General features: G+C 43.8%; 1 protein-coding gene across 41 annotated transcripts in view; it reads left to right on the top strand.

Moving 5' to 3' along the window:
* The window catches only part of BRCA1 (BRCA1 DNA repair associated), a 97,408-nt gene that overhangs the window by 970 nt on the left and 80,198 nt on the right, over window positions 1–16,240 (top strand). For 32 of the 41 annotated variants that reach the window (XR_008519585.2, XR_008519583.2, XR_008519582.2 and 29 more), the window contains exons 2-3: window positions 453–551; window positions 8,725–8,778. Coding sequence is in view for 29 of the 41 variants with exons in the window: in XM_054546460.2 (XP_054402435.2) it covers window positions 472–551; window positions 8,725–8,778 (134 nt within the window). In the remaining 12 variants the exon portion in view is untranslated. Of the gene's footprint in view, window positions 1–452; window positions 552–6,664; window positions 8,124–8,724; window positions 8,779–15,188; window positions 15,306–16,240 lie in introns of those variants that run through there. The other 9 variants (XM_054546475.2, XM_054546468.2, XM_054546466.2 and 6 more) reach the window with 7 other exon arrangements.

Raw genomic sequence — 16,240 nt, 5'->3', positions numbered from 1 at the left:
CTGCCGGCAGGGATGTGCTTGAGGAGGATCCTGAGATGAGAGCAGGTCACTGGGAAAGGTTAGGGGTGGGGAGGCGTTGATTGGTGTTGGTTTGGTCGTTGTTGATTTTGGTTTTATGCAAGAAAAAGAAAAGAGCCAGAAACACTGGAGAAAGCTAAGGCTACCACCACCTACCCGGTCAGTCACTCCTCTGTAGCTTTCTCTTTCTTGGAGAAAGGAAAAGACCCAAGGGGTTGGAAGCCATATGTGAAAAAATGCAGAATTTATGTTGTCTAATTACAAAAAGCAACTTCTAGAACCTTTAAAAATAAAGCATTTTGTATTATTCTAAAACCTTCCAAATCTTAAATTTACTTTATTTTAAAACGGTAAAATGAAGTTGTCATTTTATAAACCTTTTGAAAAGGTATATATATATATATATATATATATGTTTTTCTAATGTGTTAAAGTTCATTGGAACAGAAAGAAATGGATTTATCTGCTGTTCGCGTTGAAGAAGTACAAAATGTCATTAATGCTATGCAGAAAATCTTAGAGTGTCCCATCTGGTAAGTCAGCACAAGAGGGTATTAATTTGGGATTCCTATATGATTATCTCCTATGCAAATGAACAGAATTGACCTTACATACTAGGGAAGAAAAGACATGTCTAGTAAGATTAGGCTATTGTAATTGCTGATTTTCTTAACTGAAGAACTTTAAAAATATAGAAAATGATTCCTTGTTCTCCATCCACTCTGCCTCTCCCACTCCTCTCCTTTTCAACACAAATCCTGTGGTCCGGGAAAGACAGGGACTCTGTCTTGATTGGTTCTGCACTGGGGCAGGAATCTAGTTTAGATTAACTGGCATTTTGGCTTTTCTTCCAGCTCTAAAACAAGCTCAATCACTTGAAATGGCAAAATAAAATCATGGATGAGGCCGAGGGCGGTGGCTTATGCCTGTAATCCCAGCACTTTGGGAGGCCTAGGTGGTAGTATCACGAGGTCAGGAGATCGAGACCATCCTGGCCAACATGGTGAAACCCCCTCTCCACTAAAAATACAAAAATTAGCTGGGCGTAGTGGAACGTGCCTGTAATCCCAGCCACTCGGGAGGCTGAGGCAGGAGAATCACTTGAACCGGGAGGCGGATGTTGCTGTGAGCCGATATGGCACCACTGAACTCCAGCGACAGAGCTAAACTCCATCTCAAAAAAAAAAAAAATCATGGATGATTGGTGTCGTTGAGAGGATAGGTATGTGGAAGAACCTTGTTTGAAACTGGCTGTGTACATACAATGAAATTACATACTCATTTACATACAATGAAATGCAGAGGTTTTTTTTTTTATATAGGATCTCGGTCGAGAGGCTGGAGTGCAGTGGTGCTATCACAGCTCACTGCAGCCTCAACCTTGTCAGGCTCAAGTGATCCTCCCACCTCAGCCTCCAGAGTAGCAGGGACGATAGGTGTGTACCACCATGCCCAGCTAATTTTTGTATTTCTTTTTTTGAGATGGAGTCTCGCTCTGTTGCCCAGGCTGGAGTGCAGTGGCGCGATCTCGGCTCACGGCAAACTCTGCCTCCCAGGTTCACGCCATTCTCCTGCTTGAGCCTCCTGAATAGCTGGGACTACAGGCACCCACTATCACGCCCGGCTAATTTTTTGTATTTTTTTTTTTTTTTAGTAGAGGCGGGATTTCACCGTGTTAGCCAGCATAGTCTTGATCTCCTGATCTTGTGATCCGCCCGCCTGGGCCTCCCAAAGTGCTGGGATTACAGGCATAAGCCACCGCGTCCGGCCATTTTTGTATTTTTCTTTTGTAGAGATAGGGTTTTGCCATGTTGGCCATGCTGGTGTCAAACTCCTGACCTCAAGTGATCTACCCCCCTTGGCCTCTCAAGGTGCTGGGATTACAGGCATGAGCCATTGCACCCAGCCATGGTCTAAAAATCTTGATTGAAATACCACCTTTTCATTTCCAGACACCCCTATTTAAAATTACAACACCCCCAGCACACACTTTATCTTCTATTCCTGCTGCTTCTCCGTAACACTGATTAATAGCTGACATTCTATGTAATGTATCCATTTTTTATCTGTAGTCCCACTGAATGTAAACTCCAGGATGGGAGAGATTTTTGTTTTGTTTACGTACATCTGTATGTTCAGTAGTTAAAATGGTACTTGGGACCTAATTGCCACTCAAACATTTGTCAAATAAATTAAATAATAAACTGAACTAAATTAGTTCTTTAATTTTTTAAAATATGGTGATGGTTAGTAGTGAGTAACATTCAAAAAATAAGTTGAAAAGTCGTACCATTGCCTCCTACCCACAATAAAAAAGGGTAAATTCTTTTGTGCTTTAGGAAAGTTGTTTTTCATATTTGAAGTCAAGTTAATCAGATTAAGGAAAATGTATGTTGTGTTTTCAGAGAGATACAAGATTTATAAATAACCATCCTCTCCCTTGCCCTTCAACATTGTAGCTAAACAAAAATAAGAGGAAAACAAGATTCACAATTTATCAATTTATTGAAAATCAGAGCCAGAGAAGCAGGAAATGACATTGTAGGAAAAAACTGCTTTTGAAAAAGCACAAAACTTACTCATGACAATCAGTGATCAAAAAAATCCTTAATAGTGTGGCATTTGAATCCATTTATGTTTACATTTCCATGGGAGAGAGTCATAAAAATAGGATGTTCTTTCTCATTCTGGCAAATTAAACCATCAATTAAAAACTCAGATACATAAAAATTAAAGATGTAAGACTAAAAATGCTAAATTCTTATTTTCAGTCAACTGTTATGTTTTCTAGCTTTTCATTGCTTTTTTCCTGTTTCCTGTTAGATTAATTTCTTTTTCTTTTTTTTTGAAACAGAGTTTCGCTCTTGTTGCCCAGGCTGGAGGGCAGTGGCACAATCTCGGCTCACCACAACCTCCACCTCCCGGGTTCAAGCAATTCTGCTGCCTCAGCCTCCGGAGTAGCTGGGATTGCAGGCATGTGCCATCACGCCAGCTGATTTTGTATTTTTAGTAGAGACAGGGTTTCTCCATGTTGGTCAGGTTGGTCTCGAACTCCTGACCTCAGGTGAGCCTCCTGCCTCGGCCTCCCAAAGTGCTGGGATTACAGGCGTGAGCCACCGCTCCCAGAATTTTTTTTTTTTTTTTTTTTTAGACAGAGTCTCGCTCTGCTGCCTAGGCTGGAGTGCAGTGGCGCGATCTTGGCTCACTGCCAGCTCCGCCTTCCGGGTTCAGGCCATTCTCCTGCCTCAGCTTCCCAAGTAGCTGGGACTACAGGCGCCCACCACTATGCCCGGCTAATTTTTTGTATTTTTAGTAGAGACAGGGTTTCACCATGTTAGCCAAGATGGTCTTGATCTCCTGACCTTGTGATCCACCCGCGTCAGCCTCCCAAAGTGCTGGGATTACAGTCCTGAGCCACTGCGCACTGCGCCCGGCCTGGACTTTTTTTTTTTTTTTTTTTTTGGGATGGAGTCTGGCTCTGTCGCCCGGGCTGGAGTGAAGTGGTGCCATCTTGGCTCACTGCAACCTCCGCCTGCCAGGTTCAAGTTCAAGCGCTTCTCCTGCCTCAGCCTCCTGAGTAGCTGGGATTATAGGCGCACGCCACCGTGGCCGGCTAATTTTGTATTTTTAGTAGAGATAGGGTTTCATCACGTTGGTCAGGCAGGTCTTGAAGTTCTGACCTCGTGATCCACCTGCCACGGCCTCCCAAAGTCCTGGCGTGAGCCACTGCGCCTGGCTTAAGATTAATTTTTGTTTGTTTGTTTGTTTTGTTTTTGAGACGGAGTCTCGCTCTTTCACCCAGGCCGGAGTGCAGTGGCGCGATCTCGGCTTACTGCAAGCTCCGCCTCCCGAGTTCACGCCATTCTCCTGCCTCAGCCCCCCAAGTAGCTGGGACTACAGGCGTCCACCACCGCGCCTGGCTAATTTTTTGTATTTTTAGTAGAGACGGGGTTTCACCGTGTTAGCCAGGATGGTCTCGACCTCCTGACCTCGTGATCCGCCCACCTCGGCCTCCCAAAGTGCTGGGATTACAGGGGTGAGCCACCACGCCAGGCCTTAAGACTAATTTTTAATGGTGTTTTACATTCATTTGTATGGAAAGTTCTATGATGGGGATGATATTTCACTTCCTTTTAATACAATACAGTATAGCACAATTTGCACTTATGTCTTAATATGTGATTCCTGATCATGACTGGAAACAGTGTTATTTGTGGTAGCTATAGGGTAGGTAAGGTTTTCAGCCTGTTTTAGGTTTCTTGAACTAAAATTCCTTCTGCTGGACTCTAAGTCACTATTGGCAGCTATTTCTGACGACTGGTAGTTCTTTGTAACTTTTTACCTATGACTATAACATTTTTGACTTTCAGAAGAATTTGCTAAAATGTGTTCCCCGGTGGGTTGTTGTTTTTCAACCTTAAACCTAGCTGCTTTTTCCAGTCACTTATCCGTATTGGAAGCTCAAAATGCAAATATACAGTAGGCCTAAAATACTGCCTGGTTTGAAAAGTGTTTAAAATATTTGAATCATTTTTATAGTAAACATATACTCTCATCGGGACCTAGAAGAGGAACATTTTAATTTTTTTCCTTTTCCCTTTTCACAGTCTTCCTTCAACATTCATTACCTTTTTACATATTGGAGTTTTTGTCTGTTCAAAGTTTGTGTTTACAGCGTGTTTATATAGCTTAGATTATAATTACCATACTGAAATATAATTATTTCAGAATTGAGTCAGTGGTGAGAATGAAAGCCATCTGGTATGATAACTGAATCCAATTTTTCTTTTACGGAGAATTTCTTTGAAATGTAGCTTATCTCAGAAATAGGGATTTAGTAACCAATCAGAGTTTTCTTTGTCAAGGTTGTTTTTCTTTTTAAAGTCACATTTGGTCCCAGTAATAATACCAATGTTGGTACAAGTTATCTCAGGTTGTGAAGCATTTTTCCCAAGTCATCTCAGGTTGTGAAGCATTTTCCCAAGTAGCATTTAATTTTATTCTTGTAATAGCCCAAGGAGACTGGCAGGGTGAATGACAGAGAAGGAAACTGAGGTTCAGGTAGAGTGGTTAGCCCAAGGTGGCTCTGCTTATATACACAACTGGTAGTAGAAACCCAGCCTCCTGACTTAGTTCATTGTTTTTCTTTTCACTGCCCTGTGGTACGTCAGAAACCCCATGATTACAAGAGTTGTATTACAACCCTTCACAATAAGGTTACTATCCCCAAGCTTTTCTTGTGATTCTTTTCTTTTTTTTTTTCTTTTTTTGAGATGGATTTTCTGTCGCCCAGGCTGGCCCACCTTGGCCTCCCAAAATACTGGGATTATAGCATGAGCCACCGCACCTGGCCCTTGTGATTCTTTTCTAAAAAGTTAAATATTTAATGAAAAGAACCACATTCTTGTCACACTGCCAGGTTAGTCGTTCTTTGATGTCTTGCCTGGACTTTATCCAAAAAATCCGTTTCAAAAATTCACATTTAGGGCTAAGTGTAGTGGCTCACGCCTGTAATCCCGGTCGAGGCAGGTGGGTCACTTGAGGTCAGGACTTCAAGACCAGCCTGGGCAATATGGTGAAACCCCTTCCCTACCAAAACTACAAAAAAATTAGCCGGGTGTGGCAGCACGCGCATGTAGTCCCAGCTACTTGGAAGGCTGAGGCACAAGAATCACTTCAATCCGAGAGGCAGAGGTTGCAGTGAGCCAAGACCACACCACTGCACTCCAGCCTGAGCAGCAGAGTGAGTGAGACTCCATCTCCCAAAAAAAAAAAAAAAAAGGTTCACATTCAGAAGAAAGCTAAAGGCCGGGTATAGTAGCTCACACCTGTAATCCCAGCACTTTGGGAAGCCGAAGCAGGAAGATTGCTTGAGGCCAGGCATTCAAGACCAGCATGGGCAACATAGTGAGATCCTGTCTCTACAAAAATTAATTAATATTAAAAATTAAAAAGATGGCCGGCATGGTGGCTCACTCCTGTAATCCCAGTATTTTGGGAGGCCAAGGCATTGTGGTGCATGCTTGCAGTCCCAGCTACTCGGGAGGCTGAGGTAGGAGAATCAGTTGAATTCAGGAGGTGGAGGTTACAGAGAGCCGAGATCGTGCCACTGCACTCCAGCCTGGGCGACAGAACGAGACTCTGCCTGAAAAAAAAAAAGAAAATTAAAAGACCAGAATAAAGCTAAAGATTTAAAATAGCCTGCAGGTTCCTACCAGAAGTTACCAGCTACCTCTCTGATGGTCTTTCCCTACAATATCCCCCTGGATTATTACATTTTAGCACCTTGACCTATCTGATGTCCTGCATACACAGGCATGGTCCTGCTCAGGGTTTGCCTTCTCTGCTCCCTCTTTCCTGGAATGCTCTTCCCCTAATTGTTGCATAGTGTGTTTCTTTACATTATTAAGCTATCCTCTAGTCTCACCTCAGTGAAACCTTTCCTGACTCCCCCCATGTACATCTCACCCCCAAATAGATATTGAACTACCTGTTTCCCCTTACCCTGCTTAATTTTTCTCTTTAATACACTTATTCCCATGTATTCTTTAATTCTGTATCAACTATCTACCACACTAGAATATGAGCTCTACGAGAGCAGGCTTTATTTTGTAAACTGCTGTATTTCTATCTCCTAGAATAGTACTTGAATATAGTAGTAGATACTTAATAAACACTTGTTATATTAGTATAATAAATGAACTAATCTCAGGAATGCCTTGGTTTTGTGGATAGACAGGTAGGGATGGGAACTTGGGTGATGTATTTTCTAAAGTTTTTATTTTTAAGCTTATTATTGTTATTATTTTGAGACGGAGTCCAGCTCTGTTGCCCAGGCTGGAGTGCAGTGGCGTGATCTTGGCTCACTGCAACGTGCACTTCCCCGGTTCAAGCGATTCTCCTGCCTTAGCCTTCCAAGTAGCTGGGATTACAGGCGCCTGCCACCATGCCCAGTTAGTTTTTGTATTTTTAATAGAGACAGCGTTTCACTGTGTTGGCCAGGCTGGTCTCGAAATCCTGACCTCGTGGTCCGCCCGCCTCAGCCTCCCAAGTGCTGGGATTACAAGCATGAGCCCCCGTGTCTGGCCTTATTTTCTTTTTTTTTGAGACAGAGTCTTCCTCTGTCACCTAGGCTGGAGTGCAGTGGCGCGATATTGGCTCACTCTGCAACCTCCACCTCCAGGATTCAAGCGATCCTTCTACCTTAGCCTCCAAAGTAGCTGGGACCACAGGCATGCACCACCACGCCCGGCTAATTTTTGTATTTTTAGTGTAGACAGGGTTTCACCATGTTGTCCAGGATGATCTGGAACTCCTGAGCTCAGGTGATCCACCCACCTCAGCCTCCCAATGTGCTAGGATTACAGGCATGAGGCACCATGCCCGGCCTTAAGCTTATTATTTTCTAAATTTCCTTTAGTGAGTACTTATTACACTGTTTTTACAAAGTAATCACAAACCAAACATCATGCCTCTTCTGAAGTGATCTAATAAGAGTACACAGTACCATCTGCAAAGTGTTCTTGCCAAAAAGTTGAACCTGAATGTGATTAAGCCTGTAAGTCTAGTTTACAGGAAATAAGGCTAGAGGAACAAGTTAAACCTCACCATAGGGTTATACAATCAGCAAAATCCAGAATGGGGGAAACTCCACAGGTCAAATGACCTAATTTTAAAAATAAATGACAAGGGAGAAAAAGTAAGGGACACCTATAGATTAGAAGACACTTGGGGCTGGGCATGGTGGCTCACGCCTGTAATCCCAGCACTTTGGGAGGCCAAGGCAGGTGGATCACCTGAGGTCAGGAGTTCAAGACCAGCCGGCCAACATGGTGAAACCCCATCTCTACTAAAAATACAAAAAATTAGCCGGGTGTGGTGGCGCACGCCTGTAGTTCCAACTACTTGGGAGGCTGAGGCAGAAGAATCACTTGAACCTGGGAGGCAGAGGTTGCAGTGAGCCGATGTTGCACCATTGCATTCCAGTCTGGGCTACAAAAGCGAAACTCCATCTCAAAAAAAAGAAGACACTTGGGTTTGGCTCATGCCTGTAAACCCCGTGCTGGGAGGATTGCTTGAGCCCAGGAGTTCAAGGCTGCAGTGAGGTATGTTTGCACCACTGCACTCCAGCCTAGGTGACAGAGTGTGACCTTATCTTAAAAGTAATAATAATTAAAATAATCTGGGGTAGGGGTGGATATGGGTGAAACAGCTTGGCCATGAGTTGATGGTTGTTGGACCAGGGTGATATTAAGTTAAAAAGGCATTTACAGTAAACGAAAAAAAAAGCGCTAGGAAGGAATTCAAAAGAAATATAAGCACAAAATTTTGTCTTTATGGAGCTTAGATTTAAGATATGAGATGTGCACCCACAGTGATAGTGCAGAAAAATATATCACTGGAAATGAATTCGTACAAACTATTATCAACTAATCTTTTAAATGCTGATGATAGTATAGAGTATTGAAAGGATCAGTATAATTCTGTTTTGATATCTGAAAGCTCACTGAAGGTAAGGATCGTATTCTCTGCTATATTCTTAGTTCCTGGAACAGCAGACATTTAATAAATATTGAATGAACTTGAAGCCTTATGTTGACTCAGTAATAACAGCTCAAAGTTGAACTTATTCACTAAGAATAGCTTTATTTTTAAATAAATTATTGAGCCTCATTTATTTTCTTTTTTCCCCCCCTACCCTGCTAGTCTGGAGTTGATCAAGGAACCTGTCTCCACAAAGTGTGACCACATATTTTGCAAGTAAGTTTGAATGTGTTATGTGGCTCCATTATTAGCTTTTGTTTTTGTCCTTCATAACCCAGGAAACACCTAACTTTGTAGAACCTTTACTTTCTTCAATTAAGTGAGAACGAAAAATCCAACTCCATTTCATTCTTTCTCAGAGAGTATATAGTCATCAAAAGTTGGTTGTAATCATACTTCCTGGTAAAGTTTTGACATATATTATCTTTTTTTTTTTTTTTTTTTTTTGAGACAAAGTCTCACTCTGTCGCCCAGGCTGGAGTGCAGTGGCACAGTCTTGGCTCACTGCAACCTCCGCCCCCTGAGTTCAAGCGATTCTTCTACCTCAGCCTCCCAAGTAGCTGGGACTACAGGCACCCGCCACCATGCTTGGCTAATTTTTGTACTTTTGGTAAAGATAAGGTTTCACCATATTGGCCAGGCTGGTCTCGAACTCCTGACCCTGTGATTCACCTGCCTCGGCCTCCCAAAGTTCTGGGATTACAGGCGTGAGCCACCACACCCGACTGACATATATTATCTATTAGGATGTAACATCATTTTGAACAGTGTTTTGTATTTTTTGTGTCCACCAGTGAAAGCAAACTGTAAGCAGTTGTGAAATAAGCACATTGTGTTTGAGCCTTCCCAGTTTCTCCTTTCTGTTCATTTCTGCATATCCTTATGCATTCCCCCTTCTAAGGGTCAGTGTTTGCCTGCTTTGTAATCATTGTGAAGACAGGAAAGGACCTGATACTAGTTTCTATTTAGGCCAAAATTCATTTATAGCAGTGATTCAAGTTATATTTACGTATTTGATGATCTTGCCCTTTGAAATGAAAACGTTTGTTTCTTAATAAAAGAATTTCAGAAAAAGTAGAGTAGGTAATTTAGTAGAACAAGTGGGCTTTCTCCTTTTCTTTATGTTAAGCTATGGCTCACGTCTTACCTTAAATGTCAACTAATTTGTTTTTAAGTATTTATGTACCTGGTACATAACCTGGTACCAGGTACAAACTATGTACTTGGTAAAAAGTTTATTAGCACAAAAAGGTATATAATGCAAAGTATACTTCCCTCTTACCCTACAACCCCTGCCTCCCTGTTCCCTCCCCAGACAACCACAATGATCAATTTCTTATGTATCCTTTGAGGAATTTTTAAATTCCAGAGTTCTTAACTTGGGGTTTATGAATAGTCTTTATGAATTTCCTAGAATTATATTTAAATTGTATTCAAAACTATGGCCATGTACATTTTTCTGGGAAGATAGTCCATAATTTTCATCAGATTCTTAGGATGTTTCCATAAGCTAAAAAAGGGAACAGCTGCTCCTCTAAGGATAATGAAGGCTGGCTGAAGCTGAAGGAAACCTGTTCCCTTTGGAGAGAGACCCTCTGAACACAAGTCTGCCAGCTGGCTGGTGCCTTCCTCTGAATTCTGTCTTCTTCCCATTCTTCTGTCCCAGTAAGAATTCTGAAGCTCATTTCCACTGTCTTTCTTTTCCCTGTCCCATGTCACGCCACTGGCCTAAATCTGTTCCCAGCAGTTTCTATCTGATTCCGCAGCCCCTGGTCCCTGGACATGTGCCAAGACAACACAGCTTTATCTCTCTACTTCGGGAATTTTTAGTATAGCCTGGCACGGTGGCTCACGACTGTAATCCCAGCACTCTGGGAGGCCGAGGCGGGCGGATTACGAGGTCAGGAGTTCGAGACCAGCCTGACCAACATGGTGAAACCCTCTCTCTACCAAAAATACAAAAATTAGCAGGGCATGGTGGCACAGCCCTGTAATCCCAGCTGCTCGGGAGGCTGAGGCAGGAGAATCGCTTGAACCCGGGATGCAGAGGTTGCAGTGAGCCGAGATGGCACCACTGCACTCCAGCCTGGGTGACAGAATGAGACTCCGTTTCAAAAAACAGAAAAATTTTTTTTTAGTTTAATAATTTTGTAGCCTCTAGAGCAGTAGTTCTCAAACTGCCTATGGTGTAGGACCAATTTCTTCACAGGTCAATACTTTCAAAAAAGAAGGCCAGGCATGGTGGCTCCAGCCTGTAATCCCAGCACTTTCAGGGATTGAGGTGGACGGATCACTTGAGGTCAAGAGTTTGACACCATCCTGGCTAACATGGTGAAACCCCATTTCTACTAAAAATACAAAAATTAGCTGGGCGTGGTGGTATGCACCTGTAGTTGCAGCTACTCGGGAGGCTGAGGCAGGAGAATCCCTGGAACCCAGGAGATGGAGGTTGCAGTGGGCCGTGATTGTGCCGATGCACTCCAGCCTGGGGGAAAAATAAAGTTACAAAGTCCCAGTATTGGCCAGGTGCAATGGCTCAGGCCTGTAATCCCAGCACTTTGGGAGGCTGAGGCAGGTGGATCACCTGAGGTCAGGAGTTCAAGACCAGCCTGGCCAACATGGTGAAACCCCTTCTTTACTAAAAATACAAAAGTAACTGGGCGTGGTGGCGCATGCCTATAATTGCAGCTACTCAGGAGGCTGAGGCAGGAGAATCTCTTGAACCCTGGAGGTGGATGTTGTAGTGAGCTGAGATCATGCCACTGCATTCCAGCCTGGGCGACAAGAGGGAGACTCAAAAAAAAAAAAAAGTCCCAGTATTTACTACAGATAGCTAAAGATTAACCTTTAAAGCACTGGGGCTTTCAATTTATCTGGATGAGAATCTTTCTGGAATGAACTGTATGTTTTCTTGTCACCTTGAGTATCAAATGCTGAACATACTATACTATTACAGTGACTTAAGAAAAGATCAGGGGCCCAGTGTGGTAGGTCCTGCCCATAACCCCAGCACTTTGGGAGGCCAAGGCAGGAAGATCACTTGAGGCCAGGAGTTCGAAGCTGTAGTGAGCTATGATCACACCACTGCACTCCAGCCTAGATGACAGAGTGAGACCCTGTCTTTTTTTTTTTTTGAGATGGTGTTTCACTCTGTTGCCCAGGCTGGAGTGCAGTGGTGTGATCTCGGCTCACTGCAACCTCCACCTCCTGGGTTCAAGCGATTCTCCTGCCTCAGCCTCTCGAGTAGCTGGGATTACAGGCATCTGCCACCACACCCAGCTAATTTTTGTATTTTTAGTCGAGACAGGGTGTTCACCATGTTGGCCAGGCTGCTCTCAAACTCCTGACCTCAGCTACCTTGGCCTTAAAAAGTGTTGGGATTACAGGCATGAGCCACTGCGCCTGGCTGACCCTGTCTCTTAACAAAATAAGAGAGATTAAATTATGAACATAGTTGCTTTGAGAACTTGTGGAAGAAGGAAATTATAGGCTTATAGGCAGAGATAATAATACGAGCAAATGTACAAATAAAAGAAAATAGAGGACGGGCGCGGTGGCTCACACCTGTAATACCAGCACTTTGGGAGGTCGAGGTGGGCGGATCACGAGGTCAAGAAATCAAGACCATCCTGGCCAAAATGGTGAAACCCCGTCTCTACTAAAACACACAAAAAACTGGCCTGGCATGGTGGCACGCACCTGTAGTCTCAGCTACTTGGTAGGCTGCGGCAGGGGGATCACTTGAACCTGGGAGGCAGAGGTTGCCCTGAGCCGAGATCATGCCAATGCACTCCAGCCTGACAACAGAGTGAGACTCCATCTGAAAAAAAAAAAGAAAAGAAAAGAAAATACATCCAGGAAAAATAAACTAACTTTGCATATGTGTATAGGAGTTGTGTTAGAAAAGGAAGAAGCCCTCAAAGATGGGAAGCCATTTGCAAGAAAGAGAAGGTCCAAGAGGAGGCAGAAGGGATTGGAAATAGAAAAAGGATGTCAGAAAGAGTTGATTATTACTCATAAACAGTAATGAAGGAAAAGGAGAGTAATTCTATAGGAAGATGCTGAGGTGCTTTGAGCCCAGTGAAGTTGGAGGTAAAGACAGCTGTTGAGGCTGGGCACGGTGGCTCACACCTCTAATCCTAGCACTTTTGGAGCCCAAGGCAAGTGGATCACCTGAGGTCAGGAGTTCGAGACCAGCCTGACCAACATGGAGAAACGCCATCTCTACTAAAAATACAAAATTAGACGGGCGTGGAGGCGCATGCCTGTAATCCCAGTTACTTGGGAGGCTGAGGCAGGAGAATCACTTGAACCTGGGGGGCGGAGGTTGCAGTGAGCCGAGATCACGCCATTGCACTCCAGCCTGGGCGACAAGAGTGAAAACTCTGTCTCAAAAAAAAAAAAAAAAAGACAGCTGTTGAGATTGAGAGGATTAGAGTTGGCAACTGGAGAAGAGTGAGAAGCTTGAAACCCCTACTAATGAAGATTGTGATAGTCAGGAAAGAACCAGTCATAAAGATATATGTGTGTGTATACATATAATATAAATATGTTATATATATGTGTGTGTGTGATACATATATATTTTTTTTGTTTCTTTGAGACAGTGTCTCCCTCTGACACCCAGGCTGGAGTTCAGTGGTGCGATCATAGTTCACTTTTACCTTGCACTCTGGGTTCAAGCAGTCTCTCATCTCAGCCCCTCAAGTAGCTAGGACTACAGGTACAATGCATTTGCCCAGCTAATTTTTAAGTTTCTTGTAGAGATGGGCCAGCCATATTTTAAATTGTGTTTTGAATGGTATATTAGAATTAAAAGTCCAAAGCCGGGCGTGGTGGCTCATGCCTGTAATCCCAGCACTTTGGGAGGCCGAGGTGGGCGGATCACGAGGTCAGGAGTTCGAGACCAGCCTGGCCAATATGGTAACCCCATCTCTACTAAAAATACAAAAATTAGCTGGGTATGGGGACACACACCTGTAGTCCCAGCTACTTGGGAGGCTGAGGCAGAGGAATCGCTTGAACCCAGGAGGCAGAGGCTGCAGTGAGTTGAGATCGTGCCACTGCACTCTAGCCTGGGCGACAGAGCAAGATTCCGTCTCAAAAAAAAAAAAAAAAAAAAAAAAAAGTCCAGTATAATGCCCATGTGATAGATCGACTTTTTCATGAAATCTCTTCTGTAATATCAATATAATCTGAATAACACTTTGATCTATGTGATGAGAAAGCTGGAAGCCTGGGAGCGATACCCCCATGCTCTGATTGTATTAATTGTATTTTCTACGGATAAACTCTAATTGCTAAAAATAAAACAACTTTATTGACCTAAGCAAGCCTAAAGTTCTGAAATCTTTTTTTTGTTTTGTTTTGTTTTTTTTGTTTTTGTTTTTTTTGTTTTGAGACAGAGTCTCGCTCTGTCGCCCAGGCTGGAGTGCAGTGGTGCAGTCTCGGCTCACTGCAAGCGCCACCTCCCGGGTTCACACCATTCTCCTGCCTCAGCCTCCCGAGTAGCTGGGACTACAGGCGCCTGCCACCACGCCCAGCTAATTTTTTTGTATTTTTAGTAGAGACAGGGTTTCACCGTGTTAGCCAGGATGGTCTCGATCTCCTGACCTCGTGATCCACCCGCCTTGGCCTCCCAAAGTGCTGGGATTACAAGTGTGAGCCACTGCGCCCGGCTGTTTTTTTGTTTTGAGACGGAGTCTCACTGTGTTGCCCAGACTGGAGTGCAGTGGCATGATCTCAGCTCACTGCCACCTCCATCTCCTGGGTTCAAGCAAATCTCCTGCCTCAGCCTCCCGAGTAGCTGGGACTACAGGCATGTGCCACCACACCCAGCTAATTTTTGTATTTTTAGTAGAGACGGGGTTTTACTATGTTGGCCAGGCTGGTCCCGAACTCCTGACCTCAGGTGATCTGCTCGCCTTGGCCTCCCACAGTGCCAGGATTACAGGCATGAGCCACCTTGCCCAGCCAGTTCTGAAATCTTTTATGAAGCCTACAAAAAAAGATAATAATACCAATCTAGAAAAAATTTCTCAAGGCATTCATGCATTAGTTTGAACTTTCCAAACAAAAAATGCAATGTGTAATACTTTTTTTTTTTTTTGAGATGGAGTCTTGTTCTGTTGCCCAAGCTGGAGTGCAGTGGTACAATCTCGGCTCATTGCAGCCTCTGCCTCCCTGGTTCAAGTGATTCTCCTGCCTCAGCCTCCCAAGTAGCTGGGATTACAGGCGTGCACCACCATGCATGGCTAATTTTTGTATTTTTAGTAGAGACAGGGTTTCACCATGTTGACCAGGCTGGTCTCGAACTTCTGACCTCAGGTGATCTGCCCACCTCAGCCTCCCAAAGTGCTGAGATTACAGGCATTAGCCACCACGCCCAGCCTTTTATTTTAGTAGAGACCACGTTTCACCATGTTGACCAAGCTGGTCTTGAGCTGAACTCAAGTGATCCGCCCACCTCCACCTCCCAAAATGCTGGGATTATAGGCATGAGCCACCGCACCCAGCCTGTAATACTTTTTTGAAGATCTAGAACCACATTGTTCAAAGAGATAGAATGTGAGCCATAAATGTAACGTAAATTTTTCAACAGCTACTTTTTTTTTTTTTTTGAGACAGGGTCTCACTCTGTTGTCCAAGCTGGAGTACAGTGGTGCGATCATGAGGCTTACTGTAGCCTTGGCCTCCCAGGCTCAAGCGATCCTATCACCTCAGTCTCCCAAGTAGCTGGGACTGTAAGTGCACACCACCATGTCCAGCTAAATTTTGTGTTTTCTGTAGAGACGGGGTTTCGCCATGTTGCCCAGGCTGGTCTTGAACTTTGGGCTTAACCCATCTGCCCACCTCGGCAGTAGAATGCCCACCAAAGTGCTAGGATTACAGGTGTGAGTCATCATGCCTGGCCATTATTTTAGTTAGCTCAGTCTTTTCAAGTCATATACAAGTTCATTTTCTTTTGAGTTTAGTTAACAACCTTTATACATGTATTCTTTTTCTAGCATAAAGAAAGATTTGAGGCTGGGCGCGGTGGCTCACGCCTGTAATCCCAGCATTTTGGGAGGCTGAGATGGGCGGATCATGAGGTCAGGAGATCGAGACCATTCCGGCTAACACGGTGAAACCCCGCCTCTACTAAAATTAGAAAAAGTTAGCCAGGCGTGGTAGCGGGCGCCTGTAGTCCCAGCTACTCGGGAGGCTGAGGCAGGAGAATGGCGTGAACCCGGGAGGCAGAGCTTGCGGTGAGCCAAGATTGTGCCAATGCACTCCAGCCTGAGAGACAGAGCGAGACTCCGTCTCAAAAAAAAAAAAGATTCGAATCCTTATCTTGGTTGATTTTTGCGTATCTAGTTCCACTGAATTATTTATATAATTGTATAGCCTACAGCACGAGACAGCTTAGCTTGTCACTCTACTGTACTATATTCTGCAGTACTATCATAAGGGAATTTCCTCCCTACCCCTGCTCTGAATTGTTCAATTGTACTATTTGCTGGAGTAATGCTTGATGCCTCCTTGATCCATTATACTAGAGTATATGTAGTATTTGTAGATTCTGAAGGAGCGGGAGCCTCTATTCTGAGTTTTAAAGGTACTTATGTACAGTGGAGGTAGCTTTTTGACAGCCTCATCTTCCAAACTATAGAGTCATTGTTTTGTCGGGTGCATTGTG

The sequence above is a fragment of the Pongo abelii genome, chromosome 19 (assembly GCF_028885655.2).
Source record: "Pongo abelii isolate AG06213 chromosome 19, NHGRI_mPonAbe1-v2.0_pri, whole genome shotgun sequence".
NCBI classification, from domain to species: Eukaryota; Metazoa; Chordata; class Mammalia; order Primates; family Hominidae; genus Pongo; species Pongo abelii.
The sequence above is the reverse complement of the archived record's forward strand: the minus strand, read 5'-3'. Positions and strand labels throughout refer to the sequence as shown.